The sequence below is a fragment of the Scleropages formosus genome, chromosome 21 (assembly GCF_900964775.1).
Source record: "Scleropages formosus chromosome 21, fSclFor1.1, whole genome shotgun sequence".
Lineage (NCBI taxonomy): Eukaryota > Metazoa > Chordata > Actinopteri > Osteoglossiformes > Osteoglossidae > Scleropages > Scleropages formosus.
In genome coordinates this window covers 12,441,112-12,457,636 of record NC_041826.1, presented here as the reverse complement: position 1 = coordinate 12,457,636, position 16,525 = coordinate 12,441,112, and the positions used below count along the sequence as shown (strand labels likewise).

At 41.9% G+C, this 16,525-nt stretch overlaps 1 protein-coding gene across 1 annotated transcript in view; it reads right to left on the bottom strand.

Annotated features, from left to right (window-relative positions):
• srcap (Snf2-related CREBBP activator protein) overlaps positions 1 to 16,525 on the bottom strand; it is a 43,366-nt gene that overhangs the window by 7,528 nt on the left and 19,313 nt on the right. The window contains exons 8-34 of the mRNA XM_029247127.1: positions 15,758 to 15,983; positions 15,334 to 15,506; positions 15,156 to 15,243; positions 14,761 to 14,850; positions 14,121 to 14,297; positions 13,538 to 13,713; positions 13,217 to 13,394; positions 12,977 to 13,113; positions 12,318 to 12,487; positions 11,980 to 12,172; positions 11,699 to 11,835; positions 11,364 to 11,550; positions 11,104 to 11,273; positions 10,533 to 10,693; positions 9,666 to 9,899; positions 8,992 to 9,153; positions 8,720 to 8,893; positions 8,150 to 8,467; positions 6,992 to 7,146; positions 5,054 to 5,364; positions 4,710 to 4,912; positions 3,919 to 4,088; positions 2,765 to 2,961; positions 2,536 to 2,650; positions 2,305 to 2,424; positions 1,459 to 1,647; positions 1,160 to 1,243 (exon numbers count right to left, since the gene is read on the bottom strand). Coding sequence (XP_029102960.1) covers positions 1,160 to 1,243; positions 1,459 to 1,647; positions 2,305 to 2,424; positions 2,536 to 2,650; positions 2,765 to 2,961; positions 3,919 to 4,088; positions 4,710 to 4,912; positions 5,054 to 5,364; positions 6,992 to 7,146; positions 8,150 to 8,467; positions 8,720 to 8,893; positions 8,992 to 9,153; positions 9,666 to 9,899; positions 10,533 to 10,693; positions 11,104 to 11,273; positions 11,364 to 11,550; positions 11,699 to 11,835; positions 11,980 to 12,172; positions 12,318 to 12,487; positions 12,977 to 13,113; positions 13,217 to 13,394; positions 13,538 to 13,713; positions 14,121 to 14,297; positions 14,761 to 14,850; positions 15,156 to 15,243; positions 15,334 to 15,506; positions 15,758 to 15,983 — 4,695 coding nt within the window. The remainder of the gene's footprint in view (positions 1 to 1,159; positions 1,244 to 1,458; positions 1,648 to 2,304; positions 2,425 to 2,535; positions 2,651 to 2,764; positions 2,962 to 3,918; positions 4,089 to 4,709; positions 4,913 to 5,053; positions 5,365 to 6,991; positions 7,147 to 8,149; positions 8,468 to 8,719; positions 8,894 to 8,991; positions 9,154 to 9,665; positions 9,900 to 10,532; positions 10,694 to 11,103; positions 11,274 to 11,363; positions 11,551 to 11,698; positions 11,836 to 11,979; positions 12,173 to 12,317; positions 12,488 to 12,976; positions 13,114 to 13,216; positions 13,395 to 13,537; positions 13,714 to 14,120; positions 14,298 to 14,760; positions 14,851 to 15,155; positions 15,244 to 15,333; positions 15,507 to 15,757; positions 15,984 to 16,525) is intronic.

Genomic DNA, 16,525 nt, shown 5'->3' with positions numbered 1-16,525 from the left:
ACTTATAGGGTGGGCCCTTTGCCTTTCAGACAATGCACTAGAAGACACTAAGATCCTGATGATCAAGTGCAGGATTGGGAACTCTGTAGAATTTTAACTTGTTCAAAAATAAGTAGAAAAATCAGCTTTTACAGCACTTTGCAAGGCAGCTCGTCCTCACAACACTCAGCAGACTTCAACACTTGCAATTTTACACTTAAATGATGACCATTTATTTCCTGACTTGCTATTTCTGTTACAATCAATGTCAATAATTTGTAAATATTTGGACTGTGTCCATATACTGAGATGACTGTTGCAAACTCTTGCTTATAACCCTCTCTATACCAAGTGTCAGGGTATGGATGTATTATGCATTTATTTATATTTTAATTCAGACATATTTCAATAGGTGCTGCAATAGTTTACACTGATCTTGACGTTGCATTAGGCATGCTCAAATTAACTCTAAAATACCATTTATGAAATAATGGCAGCAGTATAGAGAAAGAATGTTTTAAAACTATATTAAAAAGGACAAAGCGCTTTGTATTTCAATTCAGAAATTTATTTACTACCATCTTATTTGTTATTATACCTCAATTCCTCATCTCACTTTCATGTTTGGCTTCTGGGGTAGTCCTTACTTTCCCTTTATCAGAATCACTGCCACTTCAGTGAAATGTTAAAGATGTGCCTATCTGTGTCTTGCAAAACAGAATATTTCAGATGTGAATTTGTCCAAAAATTTTCACCTGAACATCCTTCTGTTCACCAAACTGAATGACAGATTAATTACAGGGTATCATTAAAATGCATTTAAAAAAAAAAAATCCAGTCAAATAATCAAATGGTGGAATATTTTCAGTCACTTTGAATAAAAATGTCAGGTAACCAAACAGTTTTTGTACTGATATAACAACAACTGTGTATATTATGAACATGACGATATCTGGAGGCTACAGATTTCCACCAAGGATAAACTAAAATGAATGAATGAATGAATCAATTAATTAATTACTACATATATGGAGGAAACTGCACTCAAGGTCAAGGACAACTGTGAAATAAGCTCCATCTGAAACCACAATTATTGCCATGACACACAGCAAGTTTGAAATCATGTAAACAAACAAAAGCAGACACTGCATATTTCTACTGAGTGACATAGCAGTTTTACCTCTGCTTGTTTCAGCTCCTCCTTGCAAACATCTTCCAAAGATGCTTCCAAGAAATTCATTGCATACCGCTCTATTGGAGTAAGCTGAAATCACATTGGAAAGATTGTTTCAGATACAAAGCCAACAGCAATAATACTGGTTTGACTAAAATAAATCTATCTGCACAAATGGTACTTGTAATGGTATCTAGGGTATTTCTAACGGTAAATAGATTAAAGGACAATAAATGGAGGTTAGAGAAAGATGAAGGTGAACATGGAAAATTCTGTATATTTAACATTTTTTCTGTCAACATAACCTGTTCAACTAAGGCAGCAATTTCCTGCTCTGCCTTGGAGAGCTCCTCCTCCTCTTGCTCTCGGCCCATTCCCTCACTGCCCTCCTCCAAAGGGATGCTCTCGTTGAACTCTGCCAGTTCAGCCACTTGTTCTGCTTTGGCCTGTGATGCAGCAACAATGTCCTCCTCATCCTCAGCACGACAAAGGGCCTGTGTAAAAAGGACAACATACATGACATAACCCAACACACGCAACTGTCCATTTTTCTCACTGCACTCTGAATATATACAGCTCGAAGCACTGCTACACTTTGCATTTAAATTGCAAACCGTAATCTAAACTGCATTTACAGCAGAACTGCAACAACTGACATCTCAAGTCATGCATCAAGTTTTAAATACTACCAGACCGTACACATTTTATATATATGTTTATTCACACACCAGTAATATTACAATCCAGGCTCCTTTCCTGAGCGTTCATCTATGCCTGATCTGAAACTAAAGTGGTTTCAAGAACTACTTGAAGTACAGTAGCAAAACTATAACACCTGTTATAAATTGCTTGGCTTAGCTGACATTTAGCTGAAGGGTCAGAGAGCCACAACCAAGCCTGTTGAGTTCAACACAACCAGAATTCCAACATGGTCAGCACTCAAGGGTCAAGATCAATCGTAGAGTCAATCGGAATTGTTTAACAGTCTGTAAAAAAATTTCTACATGCTGACAATGTTACCTCTATATGTATCAAAAATGCTAAGCTAAGTGATGAATGTCAAAAGTGATAAAGGTTATTTAAAATTTTAATTTTTCTTATAATCATAGCTGGATCACTGTTAGACACTGCACCTTAACAACAAACTTTACCTGCTCTAGAATGGTGGTTTGCTGCTTGTTGAAAGGATCATCTTCCTCAACTTGAATGGGAAGGTTTGGCTCCTCTTTTTTATCTCCTTCTGATACGTCAAACAACTCTCTGATAGTTTGCTAGAAATAACAAGAGAGAAGACAGACACAAAAACTTACCCACTAATTGCGTACAATGACAAAAACACTGCACTTAAGTGTGTACTTCAAGACACATAAAATAGTACAAACCTGTTTAAAAAATGCTGTGGTAAAGTTGCCACCCTCAATGGCCATATCTCCCAGCATCCTCTTCTGGTTTGCTTTTTTGAGGATATTTTCCTCCACTGTACGCTCACTGATAAGCCTTAGGATAAGTAAGGAACCATTAATGATATTGCCACTAACACCAAAATTAGGAATGTATTCATACTGACGAAGACTGTGAGACTGGAGATGAAAAGAGATGACTAAGTGTTACCTGTAAATATGGACATCCCTCGTTTGCCCAATGCGGTGGCAACGGTCTTGAGCTTGGGCATCCATGGTGGGATTCCAGTCGCTGTCATAAAAGACTACTGTATCAGCCCCGGTGAGGTTGACACCAACACCACCGCTGCGAGTTGAGAGGATGAAACAGAATATCCGCTGATCTGCATTGAATCGTTCCATCAGAGCCTGTAAGAAGGAAACAAGTGTTACAAAATTTTTGCTCCTTTTTAAATACAGAAATTGTTTCGTTCACACAACTTTACTGTGATTTACTCTTGTGTTGGGGTTACAGTCACGCTCATGACCAAACTTTTCTTGAGCTGTATATCAGACACATGGCCTGATATTTGCCTGTAGAACTTCCTAATGCAGCTTAGAATTCAACATTCCCTCAAAAATTGTAAGCTGTTCATGCCCCGAGCCAGCAAAGTAGCCCCACACAATGATAGTCTTTCCAATGTACCTCACAGCAGACATGAGCTTTGGTACTGCGATGCAGTGTTTTGTTAAAGGTGTGAATTTTTATCCAGAAGTTAAATCTTGTCCATCTGCCCACAGCAGATAATTCCAGTAGTATTACTGAGTATCCAGGTGGTCTTTGGCAAACTTTTTACAATGTTGTGTGTGCCACTTACTGTTACGACTTAGATGGAGATCACATAACATAGAAACTATTCATACAGAAATGCAGATAATTTACAAATTTTCTCATAATTGTACAATGTAAAGAATTACAGTGGGTGCGAGCAATTGCACAGTAAGTTATTTCAAAATGTACATGTGAATATGTAGTATATACAGTATAATGTATATGTATTTGAGTGTCATATGCAACTGTGGAATATTGTTGCTGAACAAGCTGCAGAAACTTTTCAAGTTTAAGTGTTTTAACTGATGTTCTTTAATGAATTCAATTTTCAAAAAAAAAAAAATCCCTTCCCTTGGTGTGCAAACCACCAGGACTACACTGAGAAAAGAATAACTGGAACAAAGTCAATCAAGGATTTTTTCTTCTTTCAAAATTCCTTAGTGAAAGCAGATCTGTTGCTTTTCACATGTGGCACATACCACTGGCAGTTGTAACTACGCAACTATTAGGTGAAACTGAAACTGAGACTGCAGTATTCACTGTCATTCCTTTACCTGTCTTTGCTCAACACGTGTGCTTCCATCCAGCCTCAGGTAGATGTGCCCATGGTAGTTCAGAAACTGCTCCAAGACATCCAACATCCGTGTCATTTGAGTGAAGATCAGCACACGATGGCCCCCTGTTTTAAGCCTCCGTAACAAGGAGTGAAGGGTCTGCAGTTTACCTACAAAAGGATTTCAGATAAAGCATTATTCAGAGGAAGTACAAATGAACATGAATAATCAATTATGAGGGAAAAATTTGTTACTATTTCACCACAGCAGCAAAACTTATGAATAAGTGGGGAAAACATTAAGTAAATTAATTACAAATAAATTTTATTCAAAAGCAAACACACATCAAGAGAAAAAAATTCTGTTTAGTAAATATACTGTAAACTAACACATAAAACAAAATCTAACCATACATCATATGCAAACTAGGTAAAAGCAGCAATTAACACAGCAGTTAAGGTCACTGCCTTGCAACCTGAAGGTCCCCAGATCCTACTCATGCTGCAGCGTCCTTAAGTAAGGTAATTACTTCTCCAGTAAAAAATACCATTGTGAACAATTAGTAAATATTAAAAGCATTAATACTAACGAACTTATACAAAACCTCTGTCCAAAGCAACTTAAAGTGTTATTTACTGGGTCAGAGTATTCTTACTCAAGCAATTAAGGGTGTATGGATTTAACCTCTTCTCTAATATGTCACTTATTCTACAAAAATAATTTTGTCATTATCAAGATGACAAAACATTAATTTTGAAGTGAACAATAAAAAGATGTGGAAAAACACTCACCACAGTCATACTGAATTAGTCTCAGGTCTGGAAAGTGGGTCCTCATGTTGCACTGTATGCGGTGCAGGCAACGGAAGAAAGGTGCAAACTTGGAACTCATAGTGGACGAGAGCATCGCCTGCTGGTGAGCCATCGAAGGAGGTGGGTGACAGGTGTGCATGCTGATGGGTGGCGCCTCGACAGGGGGGATAACAAAAATGAACCTGACAAGATAAAACAATTTCAGCTTGGTACTTCCATAAAGGCTAAAAAGAAAACTGTAAATCCCATGTAATAGCAATGCACTTGTTTCTAAATAAGATTTGTTTGATTAAATACAAGTCGCACATGAAATAATTCAGTACCTCTCTATGACATCCCTGAGCAGCTGTAACCTCTCCTCTGTGGTGTGAATGGCCTCACGCAGAGTTTTACTTTGAACCCAATAAGCCTCTGGGTGGCTGAGCTGTGCAGAAATGCAGTTGGTGTGTCCTGCACGTGCCCAGTCACCAGGAAAAGTTTGCACTGGGGATAGGATGGGTTTTGGGAGGAAGGTGAGGAAGTCAAGCACCTCGCAGCCATACACAGGTTTGGCACTGCAGTGACGCTCATTAACTTGCAGGATTCGAGATAGACGCTCTTCGCGCTGACACTTGCGCTTATTTTCCAGCCATGACTGAAATGTGACAAGAACATAAGGATTATATTGGTTAGTAAAACAAACTAGTTTCAGAATCTCAGATGTAAAATGTCTTAATTTCAGACAAATATTATTCTAAATTATGTAATTCCTATATCATTACTGACGGACACCACCTCTAAATTTCTCCTGAACAACAGAAATTGCTGGAAAACTGATCCACGTTTTTAGCCATTTTCTTTAAATTAAAGCTCCATAACATACATGATTCCTTACAAAGGACATTTTAAAGATAAAACCTTTACATATGTTCAAAGCCATATAAGCAAGAGAGTGAACCTTACACTAACTACATTCGACTACATATTTCTCATTAATGCAGCTAAGCCATTCTTTAGGATTTGCAATAACATAAACATTCTAACTCAAATACCAATTACTACTATATCACAACATTTATTCTTTATGCTGTATTATTTATTTCACAGTTTTACTTGCACATTCTGACAAATAGGCAAATTATTGACCACAAAAGAAATTAAAGGGGTTCTAAACCCTACAGAGTGGTCAAATTGACACTTTGACCTTTGAGAGGGTTTAACAAAAAAGTTACCTAAGTACTTTAGTGACTGAAATTTCTTACTGAAAAACTTCCATGCTTTTCATTTGTTTAAAGTGCCAGCTGAAGTCTGTCTCAGAACATTCTTGGGCAGGCCATTCATTGCATGTATCAAAAAAACTGCTATATTAAACAATATTTCCATAATTAGTCAAGGAATTTGTTCTATTTTTGTTAAACTGATCAAATTTCCAACAACGAAGCCAGTAACCAATGTATCAGTATGAATCTTCTGCAAAGCTGTTTTCCAAAGAAAGCTTGTAAAACAATGTGAAATATTAGTTATTATACTGTATTACAACTTTATTATTATTAGGATTACAATATGAAAGTCTGTCTACATATGAAAATTACACAACCTTATGCAATCAATACAACCACAGGGTTAGTCTCAATGTAAATCAATTTAAATCTTAAAAGGCAGAGATAAGTAGTGAAGCACTATTTACACTGTACTCTAACTTCTTATTTGTTTATTCTTTGTAGTATATGGCCCCAGGAATTGCTGCTTATCTCTATTTTATACTATAGTTCAAGGATTCTGAGCAATGATGGGAGAGCACACTTAAAGCTTAGCAAAAGACAAATTATTATTATTTTTAAAAGCTGAAGGCGGCTTTCATGATTAAATGTGTCTGTCCCAAAAAAGCACACAGGCTCTTTATTCCTTATTGTACTGCAAGTTGAACACATCTTTCCATTTTTGTCTAACGTTACAGTTCCATTAAAAATTCACAGAACATAATTTATCGTTACACTCAATTCTAGAACAGATATTTGGTATTTGTGAGCTATATTACATATAGTACTTAACATATCAATTCAAAAATAGTAATTTCTAAAGTTAATACTTCAGACTATTACTAAGTAATAAATTTAATGAAAATTGAGCTTCTTTTTGGAGCCATTTTTATACACGGGGGGGAAAAAAACTGACACCTCAGTAAATGCACCAAAAAAAGGGGTCAGACAGGTTCGACATATTTAAGATGTTAATTAAAAAGCATATTAAAAACGTCACCAGTGGCGGTACAGTAAACGGACCATGTAGAAGGGGGAGCGTGGAGGCGGGGGAGGCTGTGGCCGAACTCGCAGACTGCTGGGGCCCCCACTGAGTAAACTTGGACTGGGAGCCGCTGGCATTCGAACTGTAATGACGTCGCTGCTGTCCTCGTTGCCCGATGGTGCCGTTTGCTGACCTGCAAAAAAGAGGGTAAGTAGCAGAGACATCTAATGATAAAGTAGAATTATAGGAACATTTCTGTTTTGATCAAAAATTTATACCTGCATAACAACCACACCCATCCCTGACTCAATGGGGTCTCCTATAATGAAAACCCACTACAACAGCTTATCATTGTGCATGCACTTTCATTCCTAAAATAGGGGTCTAAGTCAATACAGTACCATGTATACCCATCATGCATTCATTATACATCTCACGATCCTGACAAATGCCCAACAAACAAGTCGAGCACACATGTATGCAGTAAACCTTACAACTCAATGCTCATTCCTGGTTATGGGTTCAGAGCATGTCAGCCAACACTACAAAGTAAACAGAGTAAACACTTATGGAGACCATTTAAGAAAATTACAATGAAATAAATTCATTTAGCTGTGTACAAAAACTTGACTATGCTTAGTGCAAGAACGCATGGGAGAACAACATTCTGCCATATTGAATCTCAGCCAATCTCCATTGGTCAAATTAGTACAACACATTCAGTACTAATACAGCTACTGCCTGGGAGGGTTCAAATAAAGGGTCATGAGGACATCCTCCCTCTTGCCAATGTGTGGCTGCACACAATCCACAGTCATATAAACAGCTTTAACAATGTGAACGCCCTTACACAAGTGGAAATAAAGCTTTAATCTTGTCATCAAATGAAAATTGGCCAGCATCACATACTTGTTAGCAACGGTACATAGCTCCTGCAACACCACATGCTATGCAGTAACAGAGGCAGACATACAAGGAAATGTCTTAACAACATGTCACAAACATTAGTGAGCCAAATTACGAAAATGTGTCTGCCTGGTGCGCTATGTACCATATCTCACACCCTGTACTTGCAAGGTAGGCTGCAGACCTTCAGCGGGTAGGTAGCCGTTTACATTACATACAAACACTGCACGTTACTACTTTACTGCTTCCAACTCCTCATGGCTTCCTGGCCACTAGTGCTGCCTGCTCACCTTGTTCAGCAGCTGCAGGTGATCCCTGTAGGACCTTTAGCACCGGCTGGGAAAGCTGGGTGTTAAGTGTTGCGGTAGAGCCGCTGACCGCAGTGAGGCTGGAGGGGGGTGCACACAGTTTATGTGGGGCCATTGAGGGCACAGGAGGCCTTAGGGAGGCGCTTGCGTTGGAAAATGGAGGAAGAACAGAACTGGGAGATGGAAAGGGGCGTGGAGAAGGAGGAACCGCCATAGCGGGCACTCCTCCTCCTTCCTTTGTAGCCGTTGGGCGCACAACTATCTTGACAATCCCAGAGCTGGCCACCATAGAGGAGGACACTGAAGGGACAGATTAACATGTTCGAGCAGAGGACAAACACTATAAAATAGTACAAGCAAACAAATTCATCTTAGCAAATGTCTGGCTCAGCAATTATCTGTGATATAAATGTATACAACTATTTGAGATGAGCACAGCAGTTGGTCCCTGAGTATGTGGTGTCATTGATCATAACACTAATTCCTGTGTGATCCAAGAGCAGCTGCTGACAGCACTTTTTCAGAAGCTGATGAAGGGACTCGGTGCAGTACCTTGTGCCGAACTGAGGGGAAGTGTCAATGTAGAAAGCCCAGACGAGGCCACAGGTGGGTGGCTGTTAACCGTGCCACCCCCGCTTTGGCTGACTGACTGCAGCATTGCTACCTGTGCTTGCTGGCCAACCAGGTGATGCTGCCCTCCACTGGACACCAGGTGTAAGACGTTGCCTTGAAAGAAACGATACCATTTGAGCTCATAATGGTGGAACAAGAGCCCTCGCTGTCGGAGGGAAAAGGCTCACAAACACATTGTAAACATGAGAAACCTTGGATGGGTCGATGTTGCGGCGCAGCACCCTGGTGCAGTGGGGCTCCAGAAAGCGTGAGCTTGTTGCCCTGCAGCTGGAATGTGACAGGCTTACTACCCTGAGAGGACACAGGACGGCCTGCGAGGGAGGCCAGCTGGGCAATGCTCACAACTTCACCAGCTAAGGAGGGGAAAAAAGGGAATTAGATTTGGAGGGCCACATGTTTTAATTACATTTAAGTATAAAAATGTCCAAACACCACAAACACAAAATCAAATGACAAATCATAAACAGCATTATAGTATTTAAAGTGCTTCTGAGAACTCGGATGTACAATTGCTTATTCATAGTTCATAGCTCTTGTAAAACTTTCAAACAAAAAAAACAAGCAAATGACAAGCAGTGGTACCAGCTGTTTACAAATCACCTAGCGGGCTTCAGGACACTCTTTATTATGCTAACTACAGTAAACTAATTTTTAATGGCTCTAGTTCAAAACCAGAAAAGTAGCGGATTCCCCAGATTAATCTTTCTGAAGCATAAGTTTGTAAGTTTACGAATGTTTAGGTTTATCCCAGGTACACAAACTAGGTAACAATTACAACATTTAAAACACATAAGCAGGTCTTTAGTGAAAAACATTTAAAGTGTAACCATGTGTTAACAATTCTGAGTTGGAATAAGACACTCACATGGGAGACGAGCCTGCATGTCAGGACTGAGGAGGACTCTCTGTGTTACTGCAGTACTTGGAGTAGGTGTAAAAGCTGCTGTCGGGGGAGGAGCGCTGGAGACAGCTGGGGGCCGCACAGTGAGAAGGGGCACTGGGGCTCCTGGACGTGATGTGGGTCCTGCTCCAGTGCACACGGTCACTGTAGTGGTACCACTGGGGTGCAGCGGGGAGGGTGGCACTGTTGGGGGGGGCACTGCAGAAGACAGGGAAAAAAACATTCATGTACACCGAGCACAATACAAAATACAAAGCTAAAATAAAGATATTTTGACAGCAGGCTGTGCGCAGGGTTATGGATGTTAAGCCACCAAAATATCAGGTTCAAATCCCACCTCTTGCTGTAGTAACAGTGATCATGGTACTTACAGTAAATTACTCCAGTAAAAATTATTCAGAAGTAGAAATGGATAAATGAGTGTAAGCAGATAAGCGCTGCAAGGTGCTCTGGAGAAAAGCATTCAGATACACAAATTATTATAAATTCAGGGACAGCAGGTAGCGTAATGGTTAGGGCTTTAGACTGAAAGGTTGTAGATTTGAGTCTCACCTCTAGCTGTAGCACCCTTGAGAAAGATACCCTAAATTGCTGTAGTAAAATCACCCAGCTGTAAATAGCAATAAGTAGCTTAACATTGTAAGTTGCTTTAGAGAAATGAATCAGCTAAGTGAATAAATGTAAACGTTTTTACTTTTTTAAATGACAGATGGTAAAAAAAAAAAATTGCAGGCAGTTAAAATACAGATTAATTCTGGTTTTGAAATAGTTGGGAGTGCACAGTATTAAAAGTGGGTAAATAGAGCAGTCCACAGGGCACTGAGTACCAACCTTGCGCTGCTGCAAGCAAATGGGTGGCAGAAGGGACAGCGCCATCGGGACCCACTGGTGGCCGGGGGCCTGGAAACGATGCAGGACCAGTGGTGGCAGGACAGGGACTGTTAACAAGGACCATCGTGCGTCCCTCGGCCTTGGGCAAGGGCTGAAACATCCTGCACACAGACACGTTCATGACACGACTATAGCTGCCTAGCATCCATACAGTGATAAAAATCCAACTGTATTGTTACAACAATTTCAGATTTTCTGAGAGAAAAATTTATCAGTTACATTGGCATACCAAATATTTATAGCTGCTTTGCGTGTGTGTGTGTGTGTATGTGTGTGTGTGTGTGTGTGTGTGTGTGTGTGTGTGTGTGTGTGAGAGAGAGAGAAAAAGAAAGAGAGGCAGACAGTGAGAGAGAGAGAGAAAGAGGGGAAGTTTGGAGATTTATATCACTTGGTCTAATTTTCTCTAGTTCTTTCTATATATGTAAGCAACATGTAGCATGTGTGGTAGACTTTCACACTGAAATTAATGTCCATTTTGCAATGTGAGTTTTTGAAGCAAACCAGTCAGTACCTGTTAACCTTCATGCGTACAGGTTTGGGACGTGGGAGGGGGTCAGGGGAATCCATGATTTCTTGAACCAGCTGGGCAGTCACTTTTCTTCGTGGCACAAAGATGTCTGCCTGGTATCTAGAAACACGGCCTTCCAAGCCCACGAGGTCAAACATGGATAGGTCACAGCGCTGGGGGGAAAAAGGTTCCATTCAGCACAGCCCATGTAAAGTGGAGATGGAATGTACTGTTCGATGGCACCAGACACACTGGTTGCTCACCTCGAAGGGCGCAGTGTCCAGGGCTTGCAAAACCAGTGATGCAGTGCTGAACACAATGGGAGCAGTGATGAATGGCGACTGGATGGGCCGTGGATCAAACAAGTTTGGGTGATTACAAACTTTGCGCAACTGCATTAAAATGTTGATCACTGACATGAAGTGACCGCTGGCCAGTGTCTCTCGAGTCCTGTAATAAAGAGGAGATAACAAAACATATTTAAAGACACTCATTTCTGTCTCGTGAGGCCTGTCTCTACAGAAAAACAATGGGAAGTAGTTTCTAGGGTGAATAAAAACAGGTAAATAAAGACCCCACTTGTGTGTCCCTCACTTACGAGGCTTGTGCCATGAAATCATCGTACAGGAAACGCTGCCGTTTAGACAAGCGACATCGAACCACATGCTCGTACTTCTTGGGCATCTGCTTTTCCACATCTGCTTTGATTCTTCGTAGAAGAAATGGCCGTAGGACCTTTAAGGAAGGGACAGTTAATACCGTGGAACATTGGTGCATTTTTCAGAATGGTGTGGAACTGCTACGATTTTACACTTAATGTTCTGTGTGTGTGTGTGTGAGCACACAGAAAGCATGTGTATGTCCGATATTCCAGCCCACCTTGTGGAGCCTCTTGACCAGGCCCTCGTTGTATTCCTGACTGCCCTCAATCATGCCTGTGAGCGGGTTTGAGAACCATTCCTTGAACTCCCGGTGTGACTGGAAGACGTGAGGCATGAGGAAGTGCATAAGGGACCAGAGCTCCATGAGGCTGTTCTGCAGGGGTGTACCAGTCAGCAGCAGGCGTCTCTGACTGCAGCATTGGGGGGGGCAGGAAGTGCATTGAAATTATGAACAAACTAGAAATTACAATAATTTGTAGCATCTTATTGTTGATTTATCACCTTATGGATAGATTTGCATTTCAGAAGCACAAACTGCCATCCTGCCCATCATACCTGTTAAAATTGAGTAGGCTTTGCCATCGCTGGGACTTGAAGTTCTTGATGTTTTGGGCCTCGTCCAGTATAAGGTAGCGCCAGGATTTGCGCCGGAATGCTTGGTGGTCCTGCAGCACCAGCTTGTAAGAGGTGATGCACACATGGAAAGCATTGGGTTTGGTCCAGCCCTGACCATGAGGGAACACACAGGCGACATTAGGGACAATCCTCACAGATCCTTTCACTTTCTACATCCAGCAAACACCAGCACGTCTCTAAAGCTTCAAATATTCCACCTCTATAATGAGCAAACCATCCATCAGGAATTTCACAATTTCATCCTTACCGAACTAGTTCCCTAACCATGTATAATGTGTGTAGGCTTAATGTGACCCGATTGAATGTATCACATTGTGAGTTTCATGAGAATTTTACTCTTTCTTACAGAAAAAACAAAAGCAGGGTAAAGCCATTTTACCACTTTCTTTGTCTGTGGTTTCAGTAGTGCATGTGTGCAGTAAAGACCAAACCATCTGCGCGTGGAGAAAGGACTGTGGAAGGACAGCGAACAAACTGTGAAGGGACTGTGGTGTAACAGAGCTTCCCTGGCACTTTGCATCATTGGTGCTGCATTATGGTAAAGAGCCAACAAAAGTCCAACCCGCACTGTCCTATACCTGTCGCTTCAGTTTACGCTCCTTTTGGCTTCCATAATAGGTGAGAATCTTAAAACTAGGACACCAGCGCTTAAGCTCCATTTCCCAGTTCAGCATCACACTTGTGGGTACGATGATCAGGTGCGGACCCCAGTTACCTGAAAAGTAAGTAAAGGACAGGAATAAAGCTTTACTGTTCTGGGGGTATGTGCAGTCTCATAGATGACTGCACTGAACAGGGTCAGCGGTCATGGGTCGTACCCTTCTCACAGGCAAGGTGGGCCAGCAGTGCTATGGTCTGGATGGTCTTGCCCAAGCCCATCTCATCAGCCAGGATGCCATTAAGCTTCTTCTCGTACATAGTGACAAGCCAGTCCAAACCAATGTGCTGATACTCGCGGAGCGTTCCATGGAGAAGGAATGGAATTGGTGTCTTCACCTGCAATACAGTGACATGGGTGTGGGAACACAGGGTCAAGGCTGTACTGCATTTGCAGTTTGTTATATTGTCTGTAATACTGCAAAGTGGCAGAAATAATGGGCTCCCTCCCACACTACATATGGTCATTAGGAGGGCGCTACCTGCGTTGTGGCCAGTGTGTAGCCCTTCGGTTGTAGGCTTTCGGCTGTGGCAGCAATGTGACTGATTTCCTTCTTAGGGCGGGATATGGTTGGCCCAGGGGGACTGTAATCTCCACCTTTCAGCAAAACTTCCATCCCTTCTCCTGCTTCGCCGCTATCTACTTCTCCTGAGGAATCTGAGAAGAGATGGAATATTGTAGGACGATGAATAAACCAAAATTTTCCAAAAAAGCGGAAGTCCACTTCACTTGTGATTAAGTAAACTACGACGGGAAGTTGGAACACACAAGCACTCGCACTGTGGACACAGTGTAATGTGGCAGGAGGAACCATGCCACAACAATAGTTCTGAAAACAACCGTAGTAAAGAATGAATGCATTTTCAACCCAGTGCCAATGAAAGTTGCGGCACTAATTCATGAGAAACTGTTTTCAGGGTAGGGCTATAGCCTGCAAATTGTAAACACTAATAACCTGGACTATGGAGCACGATACACACCATCTACACAGGAGGAAAGCACTTTTGTCGAGGGTGTATGAAAAGCATACCATAGTACAGAGCTGGGTATAGCATTTTCCCCACCTGAGGAACAAGTACTGCTGGCATCACAGTGGGGATCCCCACTCGGGCCGCTGCCCTCCTCTGACGTGTCTGACTCGTCCTCTGAAGTGTCACATGACGGTGACGCTGATGGCACGTCCAAGTGTTCTGCGTAAGCTCCACTATACTTCTCCAACAGCTCCTCCATGCTCATTGCACCTGTCACAGACACACGCACAAAGCAGCAGGCAACACTATTGTTTGATGCTTTCATCCAAAACATGTTTCGTTCAAGCACTGACACAGCTGGGTATTTTAATGGTGCACTTCGCCATAAATACCAGTAAATCCAAACATCCAGCTCACAAGTCCATGTCCACCACTGCTACACTAGTCACGCTGAATGGCACAGAAGACTTTCTTCATTCCAAATCAAACCTTTGAGAGCTTTGTTCATTTCCTTGTTTTCACTGGTTAATATAGTAAACTAAAGCCAACAGGTAAACATTTTAGGCCCCACAAGTAGTCTTTTCACTTCACGTCATGATTTCACATCATTTTGCTAAGCATGGAATAAGTGTGTGTCGTCAAGCTCATGCGCAGTGAAAGCAAACACAAGCGAAAGCTCTGTGTGTGAACCAGGCCACTAGATACAACACAGCAGAAACGCCACACAACCTACCTTCTCTTGCCAAGTCACCAAGCTCTTCTGAATGGTCAGTGTCTCCTTCCACAATCTCCTGAGCTTCAATGGTTTCTTCTTCATCCTTGGCTGTGGAAGGAAGTGAGGTAGTTAAGTACCAGAAGTCACTCTGAAGCAGCTGTCTGTTGCTCTTCAAGTTTTCTGCATGACAACATACCATGACTTACAAAGTGTAACCCTGAAGAAGTTAAAATGTTCAGCCTAAAGGAGTGTGAAGGTTTAAATTAATAGTTACGATGCAGCTCATGCATACGGATTCTAGGTACTAACCATGAGTACTGCTATGCACCTGCTGTCCAGCTCAACCTACCACACCTTCTCACTTGCCTCTGGGCATAACAATTGGAGCACTGAGGCCCTGGAGCTCCACTTACCATCTTCTTCATTAGCTGTAAATTCTTCATCCTCATCATCAACAGCTGGTGAGGAGTCCTCAGAACTCTCGTCTTCTGAAGGACTGTCCTAAGATGACGAGTCATTGGGGGCAGGAGGTGAATACTACATACTGCAAAGTAAGCACGTCAGAGGCCACCTGTGCGCCCCGTGCAGTACCTGAGCATGAGTGAGTGTCTGCAGCAGCTGCTCCAGGGGAAGGCTTCCCTCCTGTCGGAGCAGCTCTATCTCTCTCTTGTGCGTTTCTGCATCGTTGCCCTCCTGCTGCTCCTCCACCTCAATAGTCTCCTCGTCATCGTCCTCTTCATAGAGGGGTTCAAAGTCACCGTCTGCTTCACAACAGGACACAAAAGCCCAGTCCGTCGTTAATTAGTGTACAGGATGATACTAATTCATGCGTCTTTGTGCTCCATTTCTTCTGGCCATGAATGTGAGAGGACTTCCATCACGTACTTCTAGCGTCAAGAGAAACTGGCTCTGGAATCAGTCAAATAACTATGCATTCATCTTCATCCTGAACAACTTTTCCTCATATGATGAATTATAACAACATTACCACACTGGAGTGTATATGGCAGCTTACCATCCTCGTCTGTTAGATACTGCTGGGGTCCTTTGAGTGCAGTGGCTGCAGTTTCAGGGTGGAGCAGTGCCCTGCTGCTCACAGAGACGGGAACGCCTGGGTCGCCTAGGGACTGGCTTAGCAGGTCTGAGTAACGCTCAGTCTGGCCCACAATGAAGTCCAGATGGAGGTCCAGGGCCTTCTTCCGCTTCTCCTCAAGACGAGACTGTTGCTTGAACTGTACCACCTGCAGAGAGAATGCAAGGAAAGTGACAAACATGAGTGACAAACAGAAACCGTTCCTTTGATAACGCATGCACTCTTATCCTGAAGGAAGCTCCTGCATTACAAGCTAAAGCAAGACAGAAGTACCAGGCAGCTCTTTGAAATTCTGCCTTCAGCTCCGTCACAGACATCTTGGTTTCTATACTTTCATTGCATGGTATGACATCAGTTTAGGGTTTTTATGCTCTTTCACTACCAGCAATCTCTTAGCAATTTTATTGTTGGTCACCTTTCTTATTTCTGTAGCTTTACATATGGACATGAGCAGCTGTTACCTAGTCCATGCCAAATCCTAACAGCAAATAATCTAAGGTCATTCAACAAATAGATTGTACTTTGCAATTATGTATTAAACAAAGGATCCATTGACATGTATAAACTAACAATACATGCACTAACAGCACCACCACCACATCCATACTGTTAAGATCATTAGAGCCAATTGTGCTAAAAAGGTACACATGACTAGTAGTGACTACATTTACATTTATTTATTTAGCAGAC